This window comes from Macaca fascicularis, chromosome 15, assembly GCF_037993035.2.
Source record: "Macaca fascicularis isolate 582-1 chromosome 15, T2T-MFA8v1.1".
NCBI classification, from domain to species: Eukaryota; Metazoa; Chordata; class Mammalia; order Primates; family Cercopithecidae; genus Macaca; species Macaca fascicularis.
Genome location: NC_088389.1, coordinates 36,787,128 through 36,813,232, shown reverse-complemented (window position 1 = coordinate 36,813,232; position 26,105 = coordinate 36,787,128). Strand labels below are relative to the sequence as shown.

Genomic DNA, 26,105 nt, shown 5'->3' with positions numbered 1-26,105 from the left:
GAGGCTGAAGTACGTTATACTTATCAATGAAGATTTCATCATTTGGAAATACATCAATTATAAAACTATTATGCTTCAGATGCCTTTTCTCAGCCAACATATTCTTTGGTGGAGAATCAGAAAAATTTTGTACCTTGGAGAGTATGACCCAGTGATAAATTCAAATTAACAGCTCAACTCTATGATGTATATATTTCTTTAAAAACTAGAATAGCAACTGCTCTCACAGTCTGGCATAATTATTCCCAAGGGGGAAATATGTAGTAAGTTTTAAAATATTCTCGGGAACTGTTTTCTAGATCACTAGACAGCTTTTGAGTCACAACAGGCATATTACCATGTTACTATAATACAGAACAGCACAGTGCAGTAATCCCTCACCACCAAGGTTTTTATTCCAAAACAGTTATTTGGCTAGAAGTGGACTGTTAAGATACGGCATCAATGGAGTTACAATAAAGATAATGAAAGTGACAATTTATTAATACACAGTAAGTTCTAGAAGGCATCTACTTTCAAAACAAAACTTGATTTCTTTTGTATTTACATTTTTTGTTTCAAGTCTTAGCAAAATGCTAAAAGGCCTGGCCTAGTCACAATTATTGACATCCTTCTGGGACACAATTTTCTGGGCCTGTGTTGAATGAGGATAAATTTTCTTTTCTCTAAAATGCCACATGAACCCTGTACTCCCACATGAAGAGGAATGGAAGGTAATTATTTGGTCTTTTCTTCTGTTTAAGGGAATGAACTGAACCACTCATGTTTTTAAAATCACACTTAAAACAGCAGACACATGGGCAAAAAAGTTCCCCAAAACTGTTGTCTTATGGAATTTGAGAAGGGAGGTAATGTATGAACATTAACATCTGGCTTCAAAAGACATCTTTCCAAAGAAATTGTACTACCTATTAACGTGTACACCACCAACCAAAAAAAAAAAAAAAAAAAAAATTACTCCATCACTTTATTATCCATAAAAAAAAGACTTGAACATTGTACTGAAACATCTATTTAAGTGTAAATAGTACTAAGCACCAATTACTAATCTGAGGGCCTCCTCACAGGTCCAAGGGCAATGAGTAACCTCGAGAAGCAGGTGACTGCACAAGCAGTAAGCTATGGATTAAAAATTAAAAGGATTTCACATTCTTTCCAAAGTGTACTGCCCAGTGTCTGGCACACACATGTTACAATATGACAGTCTGCTCTATTTGTGAGCACCCGAGTTTATTACAGGGGATTACACATGCGTATGATAGAATCTGGCTCCCAGTACAGTCAAGGGAGAACAGCATCAGCCAGCAAATGTGCTGATCTTACACTGAAAATGGTTGACTGAAAACATTTCAAGGGTGATGCAAACACAAGAATAAAACTGTGGCTCTATTAGTGATGTGGTTTTATATGCTACATATGTAGACCTCTCTTTATACAACAAATACAGACAGTGCTGCAATAAAAACTGATGACACATCAACTTGTTCACCTGAAGAAAATAAACCCTATTATAGTTCAGAAAATAATGCAACCAACTTTAATCTAGATACAGGTACTTTATTTACAAATATTTAGATTAATAGCATTTTGTTACATCAAATGAAGAGTACAGCAGTCTGAATAAATCCTTCGGTCACAAAAACAATAAAACCCACTGTAACTAACTTTGGGAGTCAGGGTATTGCACCTCAACAAGCCGCAGTCTTTCGTTTGTGATTGCCACCTTATATCCCAATGGGTGGTTTGTTTGTTTTGTTTTTGTAAATATACACACACACCAGCAGGTCATGGTCCCTGGGTGAATCCCTTGTGATGCAACAGTGTAAGCAAAATGGATCACTGTAGTCTTTAACAGAACATACCAATCTACTCCAGAAATCCTATTTTTTAAAAAGTTAAAGACAAAAATAAAAATGAATCCACAAATTAACCAAAGCCTATTTTCTGCACATTCCAGTTTTGGCTTTTATTTAACATTGACTATACAATACTCTGGTACTACCACATGTTTACAACCCAAAAAGATGTACTTTTATGTTAGTGTCTGTAAAGAGGGATTTAAAATGTGTATTTTAAACACAGCAGTTGAGCTGAGTGCATTTTCTATAGTGCGCTGAGGTGTTACCTATTCTACTTCAAATAAACTCTCAATTCCCAGCCACTGAATCAAACACAGTAAGAAAAATCAACAGAAATGAAGAACTTAAACATGTTTGTTGTACAAAGAAATAAGATTGTTTCTCTTGCTATACAGTATTAATTCAGTGGCCAAACCACCTAGTGCAAAGTAATAACTTACTTTGTATCAGCACAAGCACTGAAACACCTTTAGAAACACTTTCCCTTTTATGAAACAATTTATGCCAACATGACATAAAACAGCCCCTCATACTATGAACACAGGGATATCTTATTTCACTGTAGTGTTAAAAATGCACAATTTAAAATCCCTTAACAGCAGACCTGTGGTTCTGACTGTCCAGTTCAGAATCTGACCATTCCAAGACGATAAAGGTATAAAAGCTTAAAATGTGCAATAATAAACCCAGCCTTTTTTCTTTTCCTATACAGTAAGGCAAGAATGCAGCCTGTAATGCAAAAACGTTTACAAAAAGAGAAAAGCAGGTTAGCACATTGTCGATTGCACAAGAACAGTTAAGAAAATCAGCAGGTAAGCAACAGTGCAAAGATGGAACAGAATCTGCTAGTGTTAATCCTCTGATGCTAGGAGCTTTTTCCAGCATAATGTCCCCAAACACTGCCAGCACCAAGGGGTGGAGCCAGTACTACTTGTGAACTGCAGTGTGTCTATTTCTTTGTGTGAAATGGAAGGGAGTAACATGGTCACATATAGGTCATACTGTACAAACTGGTATTTTATACTGTTCCAATGCCAGTAATCAATTTATTTTCTTCATTAAAATAATATACACAGAATGTATTGTTAGTTCGATTCCTTCAAATTTTATACATATTTACTTTCTGTTAAAGAGAAAAGGATAAAATGGTATAAAAAAAGATAAAGCTATTAATTAAGCACGAGAGATAAGATAAATGGATATTTTCCCTGTGCGAGGCTAAGAGAGAAGCAAACCTCGTCAAGAAAAATGCCACCCACACAACAGGAAATTTATCCAAAACAAAACAAAAGCAGTTATAGAACCCCTTCTCTACCATCAGAAGTCATTTCACAGCAATAAACTTATTGGTTACAACAGACATACTTGAACAGTTAAGGATGGGTAGAAAGGCTTAAGATATCATCAAATTAAACCGTACAGTGAGACAAAGCCTTGCCAAAGAGGGAGGGTAAAAAATCATGAAGTCCAGCATCAGTGCTCAGTTTAAATCATATATTGGTGACATACTTATCACGAGGACAAGGGGGAAAAAAAGTCTAGATTTACCATGCAGGAGAGATTTATTACTCTACTTGCCTTTGATAACCTGATTACATCTAGTTGTTTAGCAGTTTAGTATTGTGTTAAACTGTTTTTACAACAGATTTTTGTTTTTTCTTTTTTTTTAATTAAACCCAGTAAGATGTACAGAAGACAATGAGGCAGTAAAAAGTACTGCTTTCAACAGACAGAGGTGAAAGGTCAAATGAGGGGCCACGGCAAAGAGGTCACTAGCAGCCACAGCCTTCTCTCTGGGGTTGGGGTTCACTGGTTAGCCGGCCTCCCTGCGGGGCTGAAGGTTTGTGTTGTACACCAGACTCAGCAGCATTCAGATCCAAGCTTCCATCCTGAATGTTCTGATATATTTTCTTGGCAGCCTCAAGGAAGGCATCTTCTACATTCTCTCCCCTAAGAGGCAATTGATAACTTTATTGGAGAACCACAGTTTTCTACAAAAGACAAGACATTATATACTGACCTTTTGTTAATCTTTAGTTAACTGCCATGATGTCTTCAACTTAACCATTGTCATCTAGTAAAAGATTACCAGAACACTGAGCTAAGAGAACATGGAAAACTATTTTCTTTTCCTTTTCTTTTTTTTTTTTTTTTTGAGACAGAGTCTGTGTCACCAGACTGGAGTGCAGTGGTGTGATTTCAGCTCACTGCAACCTCTGCCTGCCGGGTTGAAGTGATTCTCCTGCTTCAGCCTCCCAAGTAGCTGGGACTACAGGAGCACACCACCACGCCCTGCTAATTTTTGTATTTTTAGTAGAGACAGGGTTTCACCATGTTGGCCAGGATGGTCTCGATTGCCTGACCTCATGATCTGCCTGCCTTGGCTTCCCAAAGTGCTGGGATTACAGGTGTTAGCCACCATGCCCGGCCGGAAAACTATTTTCTGTGGAAAGCATACATACATACATGTACCGAAAGCCCTTTCTACAAATCGTATTTGGACAACTACATGTGTTATATGCAATCATTAAAATACTGTATGTTAATACACACCATGACGACTGAGATATGTCATTTCTGTGATAACAGAGAGGATACTCCAAACAGAAATGAAATCTCTCCAAACATGCTGAAATCAGAATTCCAAGAATAATATGGTCTGCTCAGCCAAGCATGAACTGAGCTGTTTTTAATCGGGTGATAGTGACATAATCATGCTTAGCCACGTTAACACCTCCATTCAGTTTTCTTTGGACTAACAGCACAGCTGAGACTAAACAAAAACAGGTTAGCCTCTCACCACAAGAAATTTTTGACCTAATAAATGAAGAATAATGATGGGAGTGCCACACAGTTCAAAGCAGACATGGAAGAACAATTAGAAAATGTTCACTACTCTTCTGAGTAGACACTACCCCTTAAGTAGACACTACCCCTTAAATCATGCTTTTTAACGTGATCAGAAAATTAAATTGACCAAGCTTTTGTCTGAGATGCCAAACTCAACCTCACTTGTGAAAAGTCAAACACTGTCATTTGTGAAAAGTCAAACACTTCTGAAATGTAAACAAAGTTCCATTTTATTAACCTGGGTTACCAACAGGCATAATCAAAGTACAATCTTTTAGGTAACAAAAATTCATGTTATTTTGAAATGTAAAAAAGGAAGCAGAGAGATGTTTGCTGTTCTTCCTGCAGTAAGCATTACACATTTATATATAGTACTTTATATGTGTATATACATTATATACTTTTCATATATATGATTCTACTTTGAGAAACTTGAATATAATTGAAATATCTATATTTTGGTCATACTTACGTTTTTGCACTCGCTTCGAGGAACAATAAGCCTAAAAATAAAATTCAGACTATAATTAGGACACTTCAAACTAACTCACAAGTGCATTTCCTTTTTTTTTTGAGACGGAGTCTTGCTCTGTCGCCCATGCTGGAGTGCAGTGGCGCAGTATCAGCTCACTGCAAGCTCCTTCTCCTGGGTTCACCCCATTCTCCTGCCTCAGCCTCCCAAGTAGCTGGGACTACAGGTGCCCGCCACCACACCCAGCTAATTTTTTTTGTATTTTTAGCAGAGACGGAGTTTCACTGTGTTAGCCAGCATGGTCTCAATCTCCTGACCTCATGATCCACCTGCCTTGGCCTCCCAAAGTGCTGGGATTACAGGAGTGAGCCACTGTGCTTGACCCACAAGTGCATTTCTTTAGTAACATCTGAAAAAGTTTCCCATCAGTTTTTAGTACTCCTCCCATAGTATTTTATGAAAAAGTATGTAAGTCTGAGGTGGAGAGCATCTTTATATTTGTCACTAAATAACTGTACTGCTGCAACATAAATCTCACAGAAATAGAAACACATTTTGTTACTTCCTCATTCTTGAGATTTCTGAGTCTGCATTAAAAAACAACAAAAAACTGTCATCTGCAGTATCAAAATCCCACCTTTCCTTAATAATTCTCCCAATTGTGACCATTAAGTCTTAAAGAAACCCACCGTTTTCTTCAGCAAACTGTTTGGCTTCTTCATATGTAACATCTCTCTGTGCCTCCAAATCCGCTTTATTTCCTATGAGAATTATTACCTAATTTGTGATCAAAAGAAAGACACTTATAACAAAAGCAGTAATTTAAACCAACCATGCAAATTCTGAAATCCAAAAATCTGTATAGAAAAAATAACTGGGCCTAAAAAGAAAACCAAGTACTAGCAATTATCCACTAGACAGAGCTACAGATTCATGAAGTCATTACTACAAAGGACCTTAGCAATGATCTAGGCCAGGGGTTGACAAACTTTCTGTAAAGAATAAATAGTATATTCTTCAGGTTTGTGGGCCTCATATCGTCTCTGTTACATGTTCTTTGCTGGGTTATTTTTTTGTTGTTGTTTTTAACAACTCTTTAAAAATCTAAAAACCATCTTTAGTTCACAAGCCAGTCAGAAACAGGCTGTGGGCTGAATGTGGCCCGTAGGCCATACATACTTTGGTGACACCTGGTCTAGTCCAAAGATTATGATATATCTGAGTAAGATTACTAAGGGTTCATGGACAAGCTCCAGGGGATCTGCAAATACCCTGAAATACTGTAAATACTGTAATTATGGGCATGTCCTAGAGGAGCAGGTTCATGGCTTCCATCAGATTTTCAAACAGTTCTCAGATCCTCAAAAAGTTTGAAAGCCACTAGGTACACCTGATCTAGTCCAAAGATTATGATATATCTAGTAAGATTACTAAGGGTTCATGGACAAGCTCCAGGGGATCTGCAAATACCCTGAAACACGTAAATACTGTAATTGTGGGCATGTCCTAAAGGAGCAGGTTCATGGCTTCCATCAGATTTTCAAACAGTTCTGAGATCCTCAAAAAGTTTGAAAGCCACTAGGTACAATCCTTTAGGCTACCAGTAAGGAAATTAAAGCTCAAGGCAAAAGGACTTGCTGAAGGTCACTCAGTGAATCAGTGGTAGGAGGACATTAGATCTCAGGTAGAAACCCAAACTGTGATCTTGAGACAAATACTATCCTACCCCACATTATCCCTAGATAGGACTGAGTTTATAGTTAACAGTAACTGATAAGAGACGTCTATGTGTATACACAAGGGGAAGCTGGGAGTAGGGGTTTGGGGCACGTATGCAGTAAGTTCAAATCCAAGGCAAAAATAGCACCCACCTACCTATATCCACCTTGGAACCACTCATATGAAGTTAGGCCAAAGTTAAAGGCAGCTCTGCAAAGTTGTAAGAAGAAAATACGTACCCTTGGGGAATAGCAAAGGGCTTTGGCCTTTATCTGGGGTGGCGAGGGCGGGTTATGGATAAACTGTCTTTGTACATTTATGAGCTTATTTGACACCAGTTGGTAAAATCCCTCCCTTCTTCCCCCTTCCAAACAGATATGGTAATCTAGATATGAACACTTTAGGAATGGATGGTTTCAACTAAAAAGCACTTCAGCCATTAATTTTTTTTTCATGTGAAATTACAGCTCCTGGCTCTTCTACTTTCAAAAATGTGTGTCCATAAACCAAATCATCATTTTGATCTGAATGTAAACCTTATGCAAGGACAGTTAAGTGTACAACAAAAGTGAGCATTCTTTAAACAGTGTGGACAAAGTGCCTACTGTGATGGGGAGGAAACTGTCATACACTATCCATTAGTCTTTTAAAAGAATAAAATAATGATACTTGAAATCAATTTATAAAACAAGTCTGGTAAAGCCACAATGACGAGCACAGGGTACTCATTATAAGATAGGTACTCAAAACAAGAAATACTGTCCAGCTCCTGATTCTCTCTGAATCTCCAAATAAGGCTTCTTATCTCCCTGAAAGGGAAGATGTAAAGTGGCATGCTAATTACAGAGATACAAAACATGCCCACAACAAAATGGTAGAGAACACAACTTCTACACAGAAATCAAGGGCAATTTTATAGAAAATGGAGCACTTAAGAAAAACTTAAGACCTTTTTTTTCTCCTGATCTGGTTCTATTTCAAAGCACATAAATGAGGCAGGAAGGACACAGGACGGGAAGGTTAATTTTATTATACTCCTCCATGGGCCTTCTACAATGAGTTTTGTTTTTAATATTTTACTTGAAAATAGCTATAGACTCACAGAGGCTTACAAAAAATAACAGTGAGGTCCTGTGTACCCTTCACCAAACTTCCCTAATGGTAGGATGTTATGTAACTATAATACACTCTCAAAACCAGGAAACTGACATTGGTACAATCCCCAGCCCTTATTCAGATTTCAGTTTTTACACATTCTCAGGCACATGTGCATTCGTGCACGGGTAGTTCTATATAATTTTATCTCAGGTACAGATCTCAATCATCACTATCAGGATACAGAACTGTTCCATCACTACAAAGAAACTGCTTCTGTGCTGCCCTCTATGTCGTCACATCATTACCACCCTCCACTCCCTTTGCTAACCCCTGGCAATCACTATTCTCCATCTCTACAATTTTGTCATTTTGAGAATGTTTTCTAAATGAAATTATACAGTATATAAACTTCTGAGACTGGCTTTTTTACTGGGCATGATGCCCTTGAGACCCAGCTCAATTGCTGCATATATAAAGAATTCATTCCTATGTACAGCTTAGTAGTATTCCACTATAGAGATGTTCTGAACTGTTTAACCATCCACCTGTCAATGACCAGGCTGGGAAACACCTAGGTTTCCAGTTTTGGGCTACTGCAAATAAAGCTGCTATGAACACCCTTCTATAGGTGTGTATGTAAACCTTGGGTTTAATGTGATAATGGAAATGAAAGTTTCAGGCACAGTCCCTAGCATGATAGGCGAACAATGTTAACTGACTCTCAGTATGATTAAACCACCGTTTCCTGATAAATGCTAATCTTACCACTGATGACATAGTTCTTGAAGCAGGCCTCTACCAAGTGTTGGGGAAAGCCAAGAGAGACAAGAGCCTTGTTCCTGAGAAACTCAGTCACAGCTCAGTGCGTCTTTCCTCACATTGTTCCTGGCATACCCTCAACAGTATCTACTGAAACTTTACTCACCCCTCAAACACCATTCCTCTGTAAAGCTGCTTTCTCTCCAGACAGCACTGATCATCCTAGGCTCCCCAGAACTGTGCTAGTCCCTCTATTTCTAATTCATGCTTCAATCTACTTTGCAGCACAGTTACCTGCATACCTGCTAGTTCTCTCCCTGCTAGACTATAAGCTCTTCGGGACCAAGGATCCATGTTTATCTTTGTATACTGCAGAGTCTAGCATGGTGACTGGCCTTTAAAAATCTCAATAAATATAATCTCAGTCTGGTTAAGAGGCTAATGTTTTAACATATATAGAATCCTTTTTATTTTTGACTGAAATTTTCATTCTTAATTCTCCTCCTCTAGTTGAAATTTTTATTGAGGTAACGCAGATTCACATGCAGTTGTAAGAAGTCGTAAAGAAAGATCTCTTCTACATTTTGCCCAGTTTCCTCCAATGCTGAAGTTTTATGAAATTAATGCAGATCCCTTTTAACATCATAATTTCAGATTTCAGTCTTCACATTAGATCACCACTACATTCATAATTGTAACGACAAACATAACAAAAAACCTAGGTATAATAAAATGCAAAACCAGGTTTAATTAGAACTGAAAAATAACTGTTACATTTTCTTCGACTAATTGAAGACAAAAATCTCACCAGTAAATGGCTTCCCTTTTTGGGATAGCTTAGTTCTTACATTTTCTGTGTAATAAGATGCCATTTAACTTACAGTATTTGGATTGGTGAGATTCCTTGCATCTGTCAACCAGCTGCTTAAGTGGTTATATGTACTTCTTCTGCAAAAATAAAAGTTTAAATTTGTGACTGCCACATAATTATAGAAAAAAAATTCAACAAATATTTAAAATATATACTTTAATCAATATATCCTAAAATAATTTTGCTTTGACCAGTTACTCAGAACAGTAGTTGTGAAATACAACTGCATACTTTTCAAAAATCTAGCCAAACGTATTATTTTTAAATAAATAACTCAATATCCAACAACTTTGATAATTACAGGTCAGGAGTCAACTATTTACTCCTAAACGCAGACTGTAAACAGACCAATAAGCAAGCAAGGAACAACACAGTAAATTGATGGAAATGCCAATGTGGAGTCAAAACTCAAATTACTTTGAAATCATACAGATTTTCAATCACAAAGCAGAGACAAAGTTGTATCAAAATGCCTAACCATGACACATTTAATGGAAGACACTTTGGCTTGTCTTTAAATTTTAGTTTCATTAAAAACCAAGTCACACTATTGTAAGCTGGCATACAATTCACCTTTCCTTAATAATTTAAAGAGCAAGCTAACCATAACAGCATAAAATTGACTTTGAAGACATTTATACATTGACAAGAATTCAAGTCCCCAGATATCAGTGAAAAAGTTCATCCTAACTTTGTACTCTTACCAGGTAGCTAAATCATTCTGGTATTCTTTAACTGTCCTATTTTTCTACTTTCTCCAAGCAAGAGTTTAAAAACTCATAGGTTCATTTGCACTAGCCAAGTAAGCTCTAAGATGGTAAACAAACCCAAATATTTGTAATATTATACACAGTAGAACCTACCAAAGGGGTCAAAGATAATAAAATTTTTGAGGTTAAAAATGTTTCTGATTTATAGACTCACAGAATATAAGTCTATCTTACTCGTTTAACATGTGAGGAAACGGAAGCCCATAAAGACTTAACTGGTGTCAAAACCAGGCCTAGAACTCTTTTACAAATACCACACGTCCTTCAAGTGTTTCTAGTTTAGTCCTGTGAATATATTCCATGATCTCTAGCTGCCAGTTTTCACAGATAATTTGTTATTCAAAGTATATAGTTCTTTCCCAATGAAAACTGAGAACTCCTTACTCAGATTTTTATTGTGCTAATCATATTACTCATGAATCATCACTTAGATGACAAAAAAGTCATATATATCAAAATAGCTCCTTTCCCCCCAATGTTTTAGAATTTTCTAAGTAAACAATGATAAAATGTCATTTTTAAAAAGCACAAGCCTTATCTGTGTTTGATATTTGTATTATTGGCATACCTTGACTTTACACAACAGGTACGTTTTACTACCTCATGCATAAACCTTAAACAAGTCCGAACATTTCTACTGATTTTGATGAATTTTAAAATTTCAAAGCTGGCAGGCAGAGTGAGGTACACAGAAAAGCTTAGTACCAAAATCATATAAACCATATTACTTACATGTACCATAACTTCTGCCAAGGATTCTGGTAATTGTTATTAATTTAAAATTCACTATCATTATAATTTTAAATCCATAAATAAATATTATTCAAATATTAATTGGTGGTACTAGTGCTAAAAAAGTGCTAAAATGCTAGATATGTCAAAATGTTATGGCAAAACAACTGTCACAATAGGCTACGCTGTCAATTTAGAAAAGCACCCTGTAACAACAAGAGTTAATGACAAAAATAAAAAGGAACTTTTATGTTTGTAAAATGTCAAAGAATAACAGAAATAAATTGGTGTCATGACTGCAACATCGAAGTCACTATAAAGTATCACTTTAGCACCTGACTAAAGCCTGGGGTACTCTTTTCCAGTAACAGTTTTTATTACAATATAATGAACATATCATAAAGCTTATCCTTTTAAAGTACGTAATTTAGTTGTTTTAAGGGTAGTTACAAAGTTGCGCACTGATCACCACTATCTAATTCTAGAACATTTTCATCACCCCAAAGAGAAACTCTGAACCCACTTAGAAGTCACTCATTCCCCATCCTCTGGCAATCCACTTTCTTTTTTTTTTTTTGAGACGGAGTCTCACGCTGTTGCCCAGGCTGGATGGAGTGCAGTGGCGTGATCTCGGCTCACTGCAAGCTCCGCCTCCTGGGTTCACGCCATTCTCCTGCCTCAGCCTCCTGAGTAGCTAGGACTACAGGCGCCCGCCACCGCGCCCGGCTAATTTTTTGTATTTTTAGTAGAGACGGGGTTTCACTGTGGTCTCGATCTCCTGACCTTGTGATCCGCCCGCCTCGGCCTCCCAAAGTGCTGGGATTACAGGCTTGAGCCACCGCGCCCGGCCAATCCACTTTCTTTCTCTATAAATTTACCAGAATATAAATTTTGGATATTTCACAAGTGAAATCATACAATATGTATCTCTTAGTGTCTGGTTTCTTCCACTTAGCATGATGTTTTCAAGTTTCATCTATGTTGTGGCATGTATCAGTCCTTCCTTCTTCCTCATAGCTGAGTAACATTTCATTGTATGGATATACCACATAGTGTTTATCCATTCATCAGTTGATGCATATTCTGGTTGTTCCCAGTTGAAGTACTTTTTTTGATGACTTGAATGGACACAGATTTTACCAAAAGTATTAACTATGCTTAAAAGATATGCTTAAAAGCAAAAACAATATTCTTAGCACACATCACCATATTTAAATTTTATTGAGTTTTTAATTATGTGAAGTCTTCAGAAATGCACTCCTCATAAAATTAGACAGTTCTGTGTAGGCGGCCAGGTTTATTAATAGCCTTCCCATAATACTCTTGATCATATCACTGATTGCCTGGCTATAATGAAGAGCATTAAGGCTTGTTTCCCTCTGTTTTGCTCTGAGGCCACCCAATTCTAAAATTTACTGAAACTTTAGGCACTATAATTATAACTAGTCAATATCTTTATTCTAAGGCAGCATTTCCCAAAGTGTGCTCCTCAATAAAATAAGCTTAAGAAACACCAAATTAAATAAAGTCATACAGCAAAGAATTTCTTACTGCAGAACTTTCCGGAGTCTTAATATGCTAATGAGCATTATGACACATCAAGAGGAAACCGTATAAAGCATTTTCCAAAAGGAAATATGCTTTAAAATCTACTTATCACTTGGTCCCACTCACCCATCTTTACCCTCAAGAAACAGAGTCACATTGCTATTGACTGGCGCTTTACATCAACATGAAAGGTGATCCAGTTCATTTTCTAACTTACAGTAGACAAACAGTGCAGGGTCTAATCAAGTGGCACAGTTTTCCATGTTCTCCAAAGTCAAACCTTTACGTACAGTAGTTTTATCACTTTACATCAAGTGCTTTGGAATTCCAGAAACAGTCATGTTGAAATAAATTTAAACCTACTGCATGTAGTATTTGAAGTCATTTCTATCCATTTTAAGAGAAAAAAAAGTAAATGAATAAACACCTTCAGATGCAAGCATAAAATTTTTTATAATCCCCCATGCTGGATTAGCAAAACTCTTTGCTTGGCCTTATTTTGAGAGGTGTAAACTTTAACACTAGAGACTAAATAGAGTAAGTCCCAAGAGTGAGTTGTTTGCTTTCTACTTAAAAGAACATTTTATATAAAATATTATTTCTCCTCAAATCATTCAACTGAAGTTGCTTTTCAGAACTGTATTCTTCTATTAGCTTCACCCGATATCTCCCTAAATTTTTCTTTAGTCATAAAAACTTTCAGAAAATATCAATGTGTTATATCAAATTTTACATGGCAACTTAAGAAACCATAAAAAACAAGTAAGTTCAATTACAGTCATAAAATTACAAATTTTAAAAAATGCCTAAGTCAATTTTTTTTTAAATGCCCAAAGAAGATTTATTTTCCCCATATGAAGGTTGAAAAAATTATCTCTTACCTAGTGATATCATAGACCATAAGAGCTCCTGCAGCTCCTCTGTAGTAGCTCCGTGTAACAGCCCTAAATCGCTCCTGTCCTGCCGTATCCCAAATCTGCAGTTTTATTTTTTGGCCACTAACTTCGATTATTCTTGTACCAAATTCAACACCAATTGTGTGAGGACAATCAGCCATAACTGTTAAGGAGGAAAAAAAGTAATAGCCCAATTTTCAGAAAACTTCAAATTAAGCCTAGGGGGGAAAATCCACTAAATAAACAAATGGCTTACTAATACTTACAGGCTATAAATAGACTAAAGCTACCACTGGAAAAAAAATTTACAAATACCCAGAAGTAAGAAGTCAGGGAAATGTGACTGTACTAGAATCGGGATCAGCAAACTTCTAGAAAGGACCAAGCAGAAAATATTTTAAGTTTTGCAAGTCAAAAGGTCTTTATCATAAACTACTCAACTCTGTCACCGAGGCAAAAAAGCAGCCAGAGACAATAGGTAAAACAGGCATGGTTGTATTCCAATAAATTTTATTCACAAAAACAGGCAGTGACTGGATTTGCCCCACTGGCCAGTTTGCTGACCCCTCGACTAAAATAATCTGTTAAGTAAAAATAAGGATTTTAATTAATTCTTCACAGTATCAACATTATACCATTTAGCCTTCTTACAATCATTATCTATAACAGATCAATCAATGGTCTTGGGACCCTAGGAGTTGTTAGTCAAACAGATTCTTATCCCAGAAAATATCAGTGTCTCAAAGAAAATCAGCATGTGTTATATATATATATATATATGCGCACATATATTTTAGAGATAGGGTCTTGCTCTGTCACTCATGTTGGAGTACAGTAGCACAAGCATAGCTCACTGTAACCTCAAACTTCTGGGCTCAAGCAAGCCTCCCACATAAGTCTCCCAAAGCACTACTGGGATACAGGCATGAGCCACCACACCTGGCTAATATATACTTCTTATTATACAATGACAAGTTATATATGTCTAAGCCAATGAACAAATTTATTAGTCCTTTCCTTATAATGAGGCCACTTAAAACCTAAACCCACCATTCTCCAGTATAAGGACATAGACTGCTGGGCACTTCATAAAATGTTACATCAAACTTCTGTAGTAAGCAGCACAAAAATGTCAAAGAAATAATTTCTACTATACAGAAACACTTTCAACTATATTTAGCATATCAGTTACAACAAATTGGTCCCTTCTATCACCCAAAAAAGCGTAGGAAGAATTCCATTTTAAGTATTCCAAATCTGTTATTTAACAAATGATACAAGCAGCAAATTTCTCCTCATAAGATAATCAATTCCTTAACAGAAAGTCAGAGAATAAAAAGATTAAGTTTGACATTATTGTATGTATTTTTAAAAATTATTTTAACATCAAGAAATCAAAACAAGCGAATCAGATTATATATATATAATGTGTATAAAAATCAACACTAAAATATGCTGGTATATTTCATTTTATCTGTACCCATTTAAAAAAAAGTACAAATATAGTGAAAGGTTATATTTAAATGCATGAAGTACACTGAAAATGACACTTTTTAAAAAGTAGAAACATGACAATAAAGACAACTATTAATGTTTACCTCATGTATTAAACTTACATTTTTTTTCTGTAAATTGATGAAGCAAGCAAGATTTTCCTACTCCCATGTCCCCTGTTTTAAAAAAAAGAAGTTTCAGGTGGCAATTACATTTCTCAATTTTATGCAATGACTGCTATATTCCTTACCATATAACATATCATAAGTTTCTGGGACACTTCACAAATTTTTATTTTCCTACTTTACAATGATTTGAAAGTTTTCACTGTGAGACACAAATGGAATATTATTCCCAATCTTTAGCACTGACAGAATTTGGCTGTAAATTATTACTGTTAATAAATAGCCACCAGCTGGGAAGTGATTTTTTAATGGAATTTTTTTACTTTGAGCTGTTTCAAAATTTTATGGTTTTTGTTGTTATTGTTGTTGTTGTTTCCTTTAACTCATGCATAGAAGCAGAAGATTTCAAAAAGTGACAAATGGGGTAGCATGTAACAAGCAGAAATAACAAACTGAGTTCTGGAAGCTTGATTCACTAGGTCCCTGTCTTATACTTCTTGTATTATTCTATGAAAGAAAAGAATTTGCATTACATGAAAACCCCAGGAGAAAAGATGTCATCTCTTACTGTACTATAGCAATGTTAACCCTTGATGAAGGAAACATTAAAAAGGACACATTAAGTTCAACATGAAAGCAAACTGTTCTAATGTGAACAATTCATTGAAAAACTTGTACTTTCAAATGTAGTTTTATGTTTGGATAAATAGCATTAAGACTTAATTTGAGCAAAACCTTCTTGAAACTTAAGAAAAAAACACCAATTAAGAAAAATACTGTTTTTTATGTATATTACACAATTGATTTGGAATCAAACAATATTCTCTATCACTTTTTCCTTATAATGGAAACCCAGGGGGATCTGAGCGCTTTCACAGTATTTTAGGAATGTTTCTGCACTCCTTGAAACACTGATACTTCCTAGCATCAACAAGCTTTCAAGCAGCCCTCAAGAACAACGAACATCACTTCACAAGGTACCCACCAGCACTGTACCACAGAAATATCCAGGGCCACAATGCAAAAGCTGCACTGCTAATGCAAAAAATGAATCTCATAAAAGGAGCTTTAGTTTTACAGTAAGAAAATCAGTCACTCCTGAAGCGGTATTGTTTAAGTATTAGCATATAAATATTTTGTAAGTTAACCTTTTGGGAACAAGAGTGTAAGTTAAATAAACTTACCAATAATAATATATTTAAAGATGTAAGAGTAGTTGTATGGTGCAGTTGCCATGGTGGCACTAAAAACAAAGAAATCTCTGTTACTTCAGAAGGAAAGCATATACAAGTAATTCAAACAGATCACTGCTATCCTTTAAAGGTAGAAAAGGACACTGAATACAAACAAATGTCAGTTACAGTAAGTCAGAATAAAACTGCATTTCACAAATTGATCAAATACACAAATTCTCTTGGATGAACGATGCTTACACATTCTCATGTGTTATCCACAGAAATATGAGAAACCAGTTATACCAATATTTCATTTAAGAAAATATCCACTAGAACTTAAAGTATAATTTAAAAAAGAAGAAAATATCCAGTAAGAAGTATTACTCTGAAAACTTTCAAACAAAAAAATCTTTATAAATTTAAGTTAAACATCACTATAAATAGCCTCCGCTCCCTTTAAAGTCCCCTTCCCTGTTAACTGATCAAGTAAGTTACTAATGATCTACTTGTTCAGAACTCTGATTTTAAACAGAATGGTATACAAAGGAACCACTTAATTTATAAACACAAAACAACTTTTTACTCTACTTTAAATCAACAGCAGAGCATCCAAAGAGCAATGGTATGATTTCCAAATCAATGTTGGAACTAAACTGAATCACATGAAACTGTTCTTCCTAGATTTTTCAAGTCAATTTTATTGGCATTTTCATATGGCTCAACCTAATATAGGACTTGCAGATTATCTCTCTCTCACACACACACACACACACTTTTTGAAGACACAGCATCTCACTATGTTGACCAGGCTGGTCTTGGGTCTTGAACTCCTGGCCTTAAGCGATCCTCCCATCTCAGTCTCCCAAAGTGCTAGGGGTACAGGCATGAGCCACTGCACCCCGCCAGATTAACAACATAGTAAGTGCTTCCCATCTACTATTCTAGGGACTGAGATAAATGATGTCATAAAATTGTACTTAAGGTTGTGAAATTTGAAAGCTTGTGTATTAGAAGATATTTCAAAAGATCACAGCCCATTTCTTGCCCTCAAATAGACTTAACCTAAAGAATTCTAATTTCTCACCTACTTGAAAAGAAAACAAAAAACTTTCCAATTTATTTAAATGAATGCTCTGAATGTGTAAGACATTGTGCTAGGTCCTAGAGAGAAACAAGGGGGTGAATTATAAAATTGGGAATAACTTTCAATAAAGTTTATTCTCAAACCAGCTTTCAGCTTAAGACAAAAATTACTTATACAAATTAAGATTTCACCCCATTTAAAAAAGTCTGACTTACAGTATTTTTAAGCCTGGCTTTTAGTGTTTCTGTCAATGTCACATTACACAAGCCAGACATTTAATATGACTGGAAAATTTTATTTACTGAAATTATCACCTTACTATATACCATATTGCAAGCAAAAGTTCTATATAATTAATAACATTTAACCTGTAGAAAGAATATATATTTAAAACAAGTGTATTATTATAAGGAAAGAGTAAGTTGTTAATTACAGTAAAGTATTAATCACTTCCACACACTACAGTCTTCTCACTTAGCTATCTGTATTACATTTAGTGAAAGTAGAAGCCCTGCTACCCATTCCAGTTTGGCATGTTCTAACACATTTATAATCAGTCTCCTGCATCACAGAAAACTCCCATAACCAGTTCTTTCAGCAGAGAGAGTTTTTCTAGTTAGATTAACTCTGATTCTGAACATCACAACAACTTTATTCCCTTTTCCAGGCACTAGGGACTCAAAACTTTTAAGAATGAACTTGGTCCTGGGACTAAAATTGGCCTGGATTATTTACCTGATCTCTGAACTAGATGCCAAACATAAGGGGAAAAAATAATCTCTTACATTAAAAATATTTAAAGATTATTAACTTCTTAACCTGAATTCTTCCCAGACTCTTTCTTTCTAATCAATTTTTAATTCTTCTAACTTCTTTCCCCATTCAAACCTGAGTAAAAGTAATCACTTAGTCACCTTTAAATTATTGTCTCTCCTGTGCTCTTCTCCTTGATTTTTCCTAATTTCTTTCCCTCTTCGAACTGAAGGTTGTAGCTCTACATACTTTGCTCCTTCTATTTTATGTTAAAGCTATGACTTCTAACAATCCCAAATTTCTACTTCAAATGCTTTAAAGACTAATCATAAAATTATGACCCAATTTTAGTTGTACTAGTTTGTGTATTTGTTAATTATCACACTTTCATTAAATGTGAGATAACTAATTTTGAAAATGTATCTTAAAATTACAAACATTCATATAGTGGAAACTATTTCCAAATAAAAGAAATGATCACTATTTCAGATTGAATACCAGGGCTCTGTCTCACCTCACCACACATTTTTCTTGCTTATTTCTTTAAAAATTACAAATAAAAACCATAAAAGCAGAATTAAAACTACTCAAACTTACTAATTTCAGTAAACAAAGGCAGAAAACATCTAACACTGTAGCCATCAACACTCACAACAGGTCTTCCCTTTCTTATTCTAAGAAGATACTGTCTAGGTTTACATATATTCCCATTGTTGACTGATATTAATACATTTCAGTCAAAAGTATTTGCAGTAGAATTATATTCAAATACTAAATACGCTTAATGTTGCTTTAACAAAAGACTTCTCAGTCTCATTTCTTGAACATGAAACATACCATTGTTAAGGTGAGGGATACATTTTTACCTAACTTTGGACGGGAAAAAAGTTCTTCCTCTATTATTTAACAGTGCTTTTGCTTTATTTAGAGAACTCTTAAGTCTAAAAAAAGGGACATGAAAGGCTGATCTAGTTCAAACTCTGAAAACATGAGCCCACTTAACATTACAATCCCCATAAATTTTTTTTTAAATCTCGGTAATATTCTATAACTTGTATACAACTACCGGGACAATTAAAATTCACTTTATTCCACATTTTATAAAAAGTATTTGAATCAAGTTCATATGTAAATAAAAGATCTTTATTGCCTTTAAAGGAAAAAAGTACTACATATTTACACAACAGGCATTTAACACGTAATCAACAATTTGCAAACCAATAACAAATACAATTGTTAGTTACTACTTATCGGGTACTTGACATATGACAGGCAATGTGCTAAATATTTTACATACAATTTCATTTAATCCTTACTACTATTCTATAACATAGTTAATTATTATCCTCATTTTACAGATGAGGAAACAGACTCTGCAGGTAACACGTCCAGGTCACACAGCCAAGTCTGCACTGAACCTAGGACTGTTTTGACTGCAAAGATCCCCTCTTAACCACCACACCATCCTGCCCTCTCCACCGTCGTGCCTCCTCCACATGGTTATGAGATGTACCATGTTGCTCTGCAGTATTCACTCGCTTAATTATAATTTAATATTCTGAATAAGATACATGAATTACATTCAGAAGATGCACTGCAGTCAGAATTTATAGATATAAATGAATGGTAATACTAGTAATACTAATCTATAATACTATAATTCATCTACTTACAAAAAGTTTGAGAACACTTGATAGTAAACCATGTAATGATCTACACTACTTTTTCCTATACTGTCTTATATAATTCTTACTTAATTCTCACAACTCTGCAGAGTCATTATCATTATGTCTATGCAAAAAATTAAAGAAACTGAGGTTTGGAAAAATTCACTCATTTGGCCAGTGTTACAAAGTTTGTAAATGGTAGACCTAGAAATTTAACCCAGGCCTGATTCCAAAGACCATGATTTTCCCTAAGTTATTATTAGCTTATTTCAGGCATGTACAGGTAGACTGATAAAATAAAAATCAGAGAAAGAGGAAGGATATTAGTGCATGTAAAATTTAGCTATAAACTACCCTTGCTGCCAAGAGAAATATTTACTAAATGCACAGTAAACACTTAACAATTGTGCCATGTATTCAACTGACTCCTTAAAGATATTAATATGCTTAATATTGTTTTAATAAAGGATTTCTCAACCTCATCTCCTGAACATGCAACTACCAGTTTTCGCCATTGTGGAAACATATCATTTCACCACGTGAAAACATACCATTTTTTACCACCATTTTCACCACTGTTAAGGTGAAAAATGTATTTTAAAATGGGGTATGCCATCTTGTAAAATTCTGCATATTTTTTTCACTCAACAAAATCAGACACATTTTCATGTCAGTACATTTAGATCTAAATGGTTACTGAACACATATTAAACACTAATTATCGTTGTGACAAAAATAGAATGCATGGTTTCTATTTACTGAATCGACACCTTTCTAAGATTACACAGACATATAAACGACTAGTTTTGAAACATGTAGGTACAGATGTGAAGGTATACACTACCAAACATACTGCTTGTGGAAATGTGCCAACATTTTGGAAAGTAATCAGTATATTTAAAAATCTTAACAATAATCCAAATCATCCTTTGGCTCAGATATCCACTTAGAAGTATCCTACATATACAAAAGCTTCAGTCCATAAGGCTACAGGTATTAGCGCATTTAATGTACCATTTTTACAGCAAAAAACTGGAAATAATCTATCAGCAAGGAAATGACTGAATAAAGTACATCTGTACTACAAAATAATATCCATCTAGTTTAGAAACCATTTTGATCGATATGCATTAACCTGGAAACACCTCCATGATTTTGCTAAGTGAAAAAACACGTTGCAGAGTTTTATGCGATAGCATACCCCACTTTCAAACACACACACACACTCAACCCTATATTCATATACGATGAAATACAAATCAAATTGTGAAAAATACACGGACAGGAGAAAAAGGGAAGAGAGAAAGTATTAACTTTTCTTTATAGATCCCTGCACTGACTTATTACAATGAATTAAAAATAAAATTTTCTCTACCAATAAATACGTGAAAAGCACTTTCTATGTAATTTTAATACAGGTTAAAGAATACCCAAACAAAAACAAACAAAACTCCCACTCATAACATTCCCAACATTATTTCCACATTTACTGATAATAAGGGGAACTTATGAAGCCAATAATACGATTGGCCTCAAAACAAAAAAAACCAACACTCAATAGTAGAGGGCATATTTTTGGTTTTTTTTTTTAAATAGCTGAACTACTTACTGTTTGCTCTGATTTTAAAACCTGTTATATAGCTATTCTACTCCTTAGAACCAACGATGTTACTGTATAATTTTTACATAGTTGATCCAAGACATAACAAGGGAAAAGCAACCCACTAAATATTCCAGGTGATTTAATTCTTATCCTTATTTCCATTGATAAGTTTTGTTTATTTGTTTGTTTAACATGCATGATGTTTTGTTAAAAATACCAGAGCTGAGATGGACTGCTTCTGTGATTCCAACATGAACGTATCTGTTAAGTATCTACTAAGCACAAAGCACTGTGCCAGGCTTTGGCAAGATAGCAATGATCAAAAAAGACAACACTGTCTCTGCCTTCGTGGAACTCAAGAACAGAAGCATTCTGACTTGCTCTAAAGGCCCACTAAAATGGACTACTACTACCTGATTTGTCAGTCAGGTGGATAAAACTTCTGTAGTTAATCTAATAATCTAACCTAATAAAAACGAGTGGTCAATTTCCTCAACAATAGTACAAACAGCCCACCCACTTAAAAAAAATAAATCTAACTTTTGACAATATACTTAATGTCACTTTTATATAAATAATGATTTTAAAAAGCTGGATTGCTTAATGTGGCAAGAGAAGTAACTTTGATGATCTTCTATATACAGAAAATAAAGTATTCTAATACTGGACCTCTGTTCACAGAAAGAAAGCACTTAACACCCAAAAAGCAAAAAAAAAAAAAACCCTGCACTTATTGCTAAAGTTAAAAGGATTAATAGTGAAAATTTTACTAATGATACTGTGTCTGAGATTTGCTTCAAAATAATTTGGCAGGGAGGAGGCAAGTGTATATAGATGAAGCAAGACTGATCACTGTTGACACTGGCTGATAGGTATATGAATGCTCAGTATGCTACTTTATTTTGTATATATTTAAAATTGTCTAGATGAAGCTTCTTAAAAGTACAGTACCTCTAATGCTTCTATTTGTAAACTGCTGTCTTTAGCCATGCCTGGCATTTTTAACCACATAAAAATGTTTCAAGCCTTTTTTAAAAAAACATGAAACATCTCTCAATAGCCCGAGTTTTAACATTTTATTTACCTTAATCAAGTTTCCTCCACTAGCACAGTATCTTACTGTGACTATGCAAAGATATTTGACATTGATAAAAATGAACACTCCAAATTCTGTTGCAAAGTTGAAGTATGCAACAATGATAAAGTTTAACTGTAATACAAAAAAGCAACAACTTTTTAAAATGTAGCTTTAATTTCAAGGAATTTTTAAATAGCTATTATAATCTAAGGTTTTACGTCTTTACAATAACTGCCATTTATCGAGGGCCTAACACATGCCAGCTACTTTATAAACAAACTCTAATCCTAAAAACTCATTTTACAAATAAGGAAACCAAAGTGATCTACCCGTGGTCATAGTACTACTAAATGGAGAGCTAGAATTAAGGTCCAGGTTTAACTCTACATGTAGCTCTCCAAAGTTATGCTCCTCTCTCATTCATTCAAAAGATATTAAACACCCACTATGTGCCTAGCACTGTTACAGGCACTGATTTACTATATGCCAAGCAACGTGCTAAGGGCTTTCTTTAAACCCCATTTAATCCTAGCAACAACTCTAAGATGCAGGTTCAATTATCCCCTTTATAGATAAGGACACTGAGTCCGAAAGGTTAAGTAACTTGCTTAAGATCACTTAACTAGGAAGTGGCAGTAATGGAGGGGGAACCCTTGACAGTATGACTCCAAAACTCTTAACCACGACATACCTCTAGGCATGATCAAGTAAAACTGCCTAAACAGAACTTGGAAGAAAAAATTTGGAAAGGCTTGTGGGGAATAAAGGGGTGGGAGCTGGATTACTGCAAGGTCAAATTTATCTTCAACAATCAAATCTAAATAAAAGACAGCTGGTTCCTCTACAATATTTACCTTAGAAAAATATACGAATTTTTTAAAGGCAGTTGGGATAGTAACGAAATGAGCAGTAAACTTTGCAAGAGTTCAAATCTGGGCTCTGACACTTGCTGTGGGGTCACCAGGAAGGCACCTGTCCTCTCGGAACCCGTTTCTTCATACACGAAATTGAAATCCTGGCATCTCTCCTTTGGGGTTTGCGAGCATGAGGATTTGCCAGTGTAGTGGCTGACTTTATGGACTTTAGGTCATAAAGGGGTAATCAGCTGTCATCCAATGCGAACACAGTGAAAAAGGAATTATAACTACATTATAAATGGTCATGCCTGTAACCGTAGCCTAATTTTTGAGTGTAGTACAAAAACCACCAGCCACAGTGTGAGCCGAAGCCAGTTTGTAATATACCATCATCAGCCAGACACACATCACAACTGTAGGCCTCAGTTTCCTCACTTATAAAGTGGAGACAACTTACCTCCGAGGGCTACACGGGACAAGATAAACACGTACAAAGACACCTAAGTATGTACCTGGCCCACAGTTAAAACGCTTAAAACACTCCAGTTCTGTCGTCTTCTCTTAGATTCTAGAAATGCCACAACTTTCTCTTCATTGTTTCTAGATGCTCTGTAGCTTCAGGGCCATAGAGGCTGTCCACGCGTCTCATAGGAACGCACCAAAACCAGGACATCGCAAGCACAGGCGCACAGACCCCGTCCCTGGCCCGGCTGCAGGGCCAGACTCCCCACATCTACAAGGGCACCGGAGTTGCCCCGAGATGCCGAGGAGGCTGCGAAGAGCTGCCTTTGTACTCAGAGCCAGACGCGGCCTACGGGACGGGACCGCCACGTCTGGGGCTCGAGGGCTGCAGGGCGGCGCGGCACGCGTGGGTACACCCTGCGGGGGCGGGCTGCGGCCGCGGAGAACAGCGGCGAGAGGGGGGCCTGCGAGAGATGCGGTCCTGCCCAGCCGAGCCGAGAACGCGCGGAAGGCGAGGCCGGAACACACCCTTCCCTGCACGCCTCGGAGCGCCCCGCGGGGCGGGGTGGGCAGGAGGCTCAGGCAGGAGCCACGCAGGGGACACCTCCGCCCCCGCCCGGGAGTCCTGTCAGGCCGGCGCCGCGGCGCTCACCGCCGACCCCCGGGATCGCCGCGGCCTGACGGGGCCTGGCCCCTGGGGCGCCGCCCGCCTGCAGCCCCGTCTCCGCCGTCGCCACACCCGCCCCTCTGAAGAGCCCGGCGCGAGGAGGCATCAGCCGGCCGGACACTGCGGAAGGCCCGGGTTACCTGGGGGGTTGCTGGTGGCTGGGCAGCTTTCCGGGCGGGAGGGGGGCGTCAGGACGAGGAACAGGAGTGCGGACGCAGCGGGAGAGGGGGCGGGGGCGGTCGGCCGAGGCCCCGGCAAGTACGCGGGCAGGCCGAGAGGTGCAGACGCGCCGGCGGCAGTAGCGGCAGTACCGGTGGCAGCGGTGACTGCTCCTGCGGCTCCCTCAGGATCTTCCTCGGGCTGGTCCAAGATGGCGGCGCTCCCTGCACAGGGTTTCCTGTCACCCTCGCAATGGGCCGGACCACAAAAGAAGGGGGAGAAGATGCGCGCGCAGCTGGCGGAGCCCGGAAGAGGGTGGCCGAGGCCAACCCGTTAGCCACGCCCCTTCCTCAGCCCTCACCTCTGGACTCGTCGCGCCGCCGCTGAGGCCCGCCCCGCGGGCGCTCACGCCCGGAGGGAAGGTGGAAAGCGCGTATGCGCAAGCGCAGTCGCGTGTCCTCGTCTCTCGGGGGAGCTACTGCGCAGGTCTGCGTGGAATCTGGTGGGGCGCCCCTGCGTCTTGGCGAACTAGGGTTGTCGCTCTTGGAGACTTTTAAACTATTTTTAAAACCAACATTTACCACTTATTGGACGCTTACCGTATACTGGCCACCGTGCTAAGCATGCATTTACTGTATTCATTCAACGTGTATTTATGGGGGCGTTTACTATATATACTGCTATATGCAAGGTATATAGCGGTGAACAAGCCAGGCTAGGTCCCTGTCAAACAAACCTCGGAAGCAGGCATCCCCATTGTATCCATGGCGAAACTGAGGCTTGGGTTGGTCAACTCGCTTGTCCAAGATCACGCAGTTAGGAAGTGACCCTGCATTTCATCTCTATTTTGACTTCACTTTGGGGGTGCCTTTGACAGGGAGAAAGAAATGTGATATTTTTCACAATTTGTCTACCATCTGCCATCTTCCAACTTGATCTGCCGTTATCACTGCCCCAAAAGGTTTCGTGCTTTTCGGGTGCAGGGTCACGTTTTGACTTCCTTGGGCCCTGAGCGCTTTTGCCTATGGCTTGTATACACACACACATATTTCACACACATATAAGTTAAATATATGTATAAGTATTTAACTTATATTTTACAACGGCATTGATATAAAGAGGACGTACCAATATTATATAACAAAATATTTTCTTTGACCTAAAAGTTCATTTTTTTCTTGTGACTTCAAAAGAACGTAACCCGGCCGGGCTTGGTGGCTCACGCCTGTAATCCCAACACTTTGGGAGGCCGAGACGGGTGCATCACGAGGTCAGGAGATCAAGACCATCCTGGCTAACACGGTGAAACCCCGTCTCTACTGAAAATACAAAAAATTATCCGGGCGTGGTCGCGGGCGCCTGTAGTCTCAGCTACTCGGGAGGCTGAGGCAAGAGAATGCCGTGAAC

The 26,105-nt window shown here is 37.3% G+C and overlaps 1 protein-coding gene across 1 annotated transcript; it reads right to left on the bottom strand.

The window, feature by feature from the left end:
* Positions 1 to 1,536: 1,536 nt before the first annotated feature.
* RAB14 (RAB14, member RAS oncogene family) lies at positions 1,537 to 24,941 on the bottom strand. Its single transcript, XM_005580909.4, has 8 exons — positions 24,680 to 24,941; positions 16,378 to 16,436; positions 15,191 to 15,244; positions 13,560 to 13,737; positions 9,639 to 9,705; positions 5,871 to 5,958; positions 5,182 to 5,212; positions 1,537 to 3,809 (listed from the first exon to the last, which is right to left on the bottom strand). The coding sequence occupies exons 2-8, from the start codon at positions 16,427 to 16,429 to the stop codon at positions 3,632 to 3,634; spliced, it is 648 nt and encodes a 215-aa protein (XP_005580966.1). The 5' UTR covers positions 16,430 to 16,436; positions 24,680 to 24,941; the 3' UTR covers positions 1,537 to 3,631.
* Between the last annotated feature and the right edge of the window lie 1,164 nt (positions 24,942 to 26,105).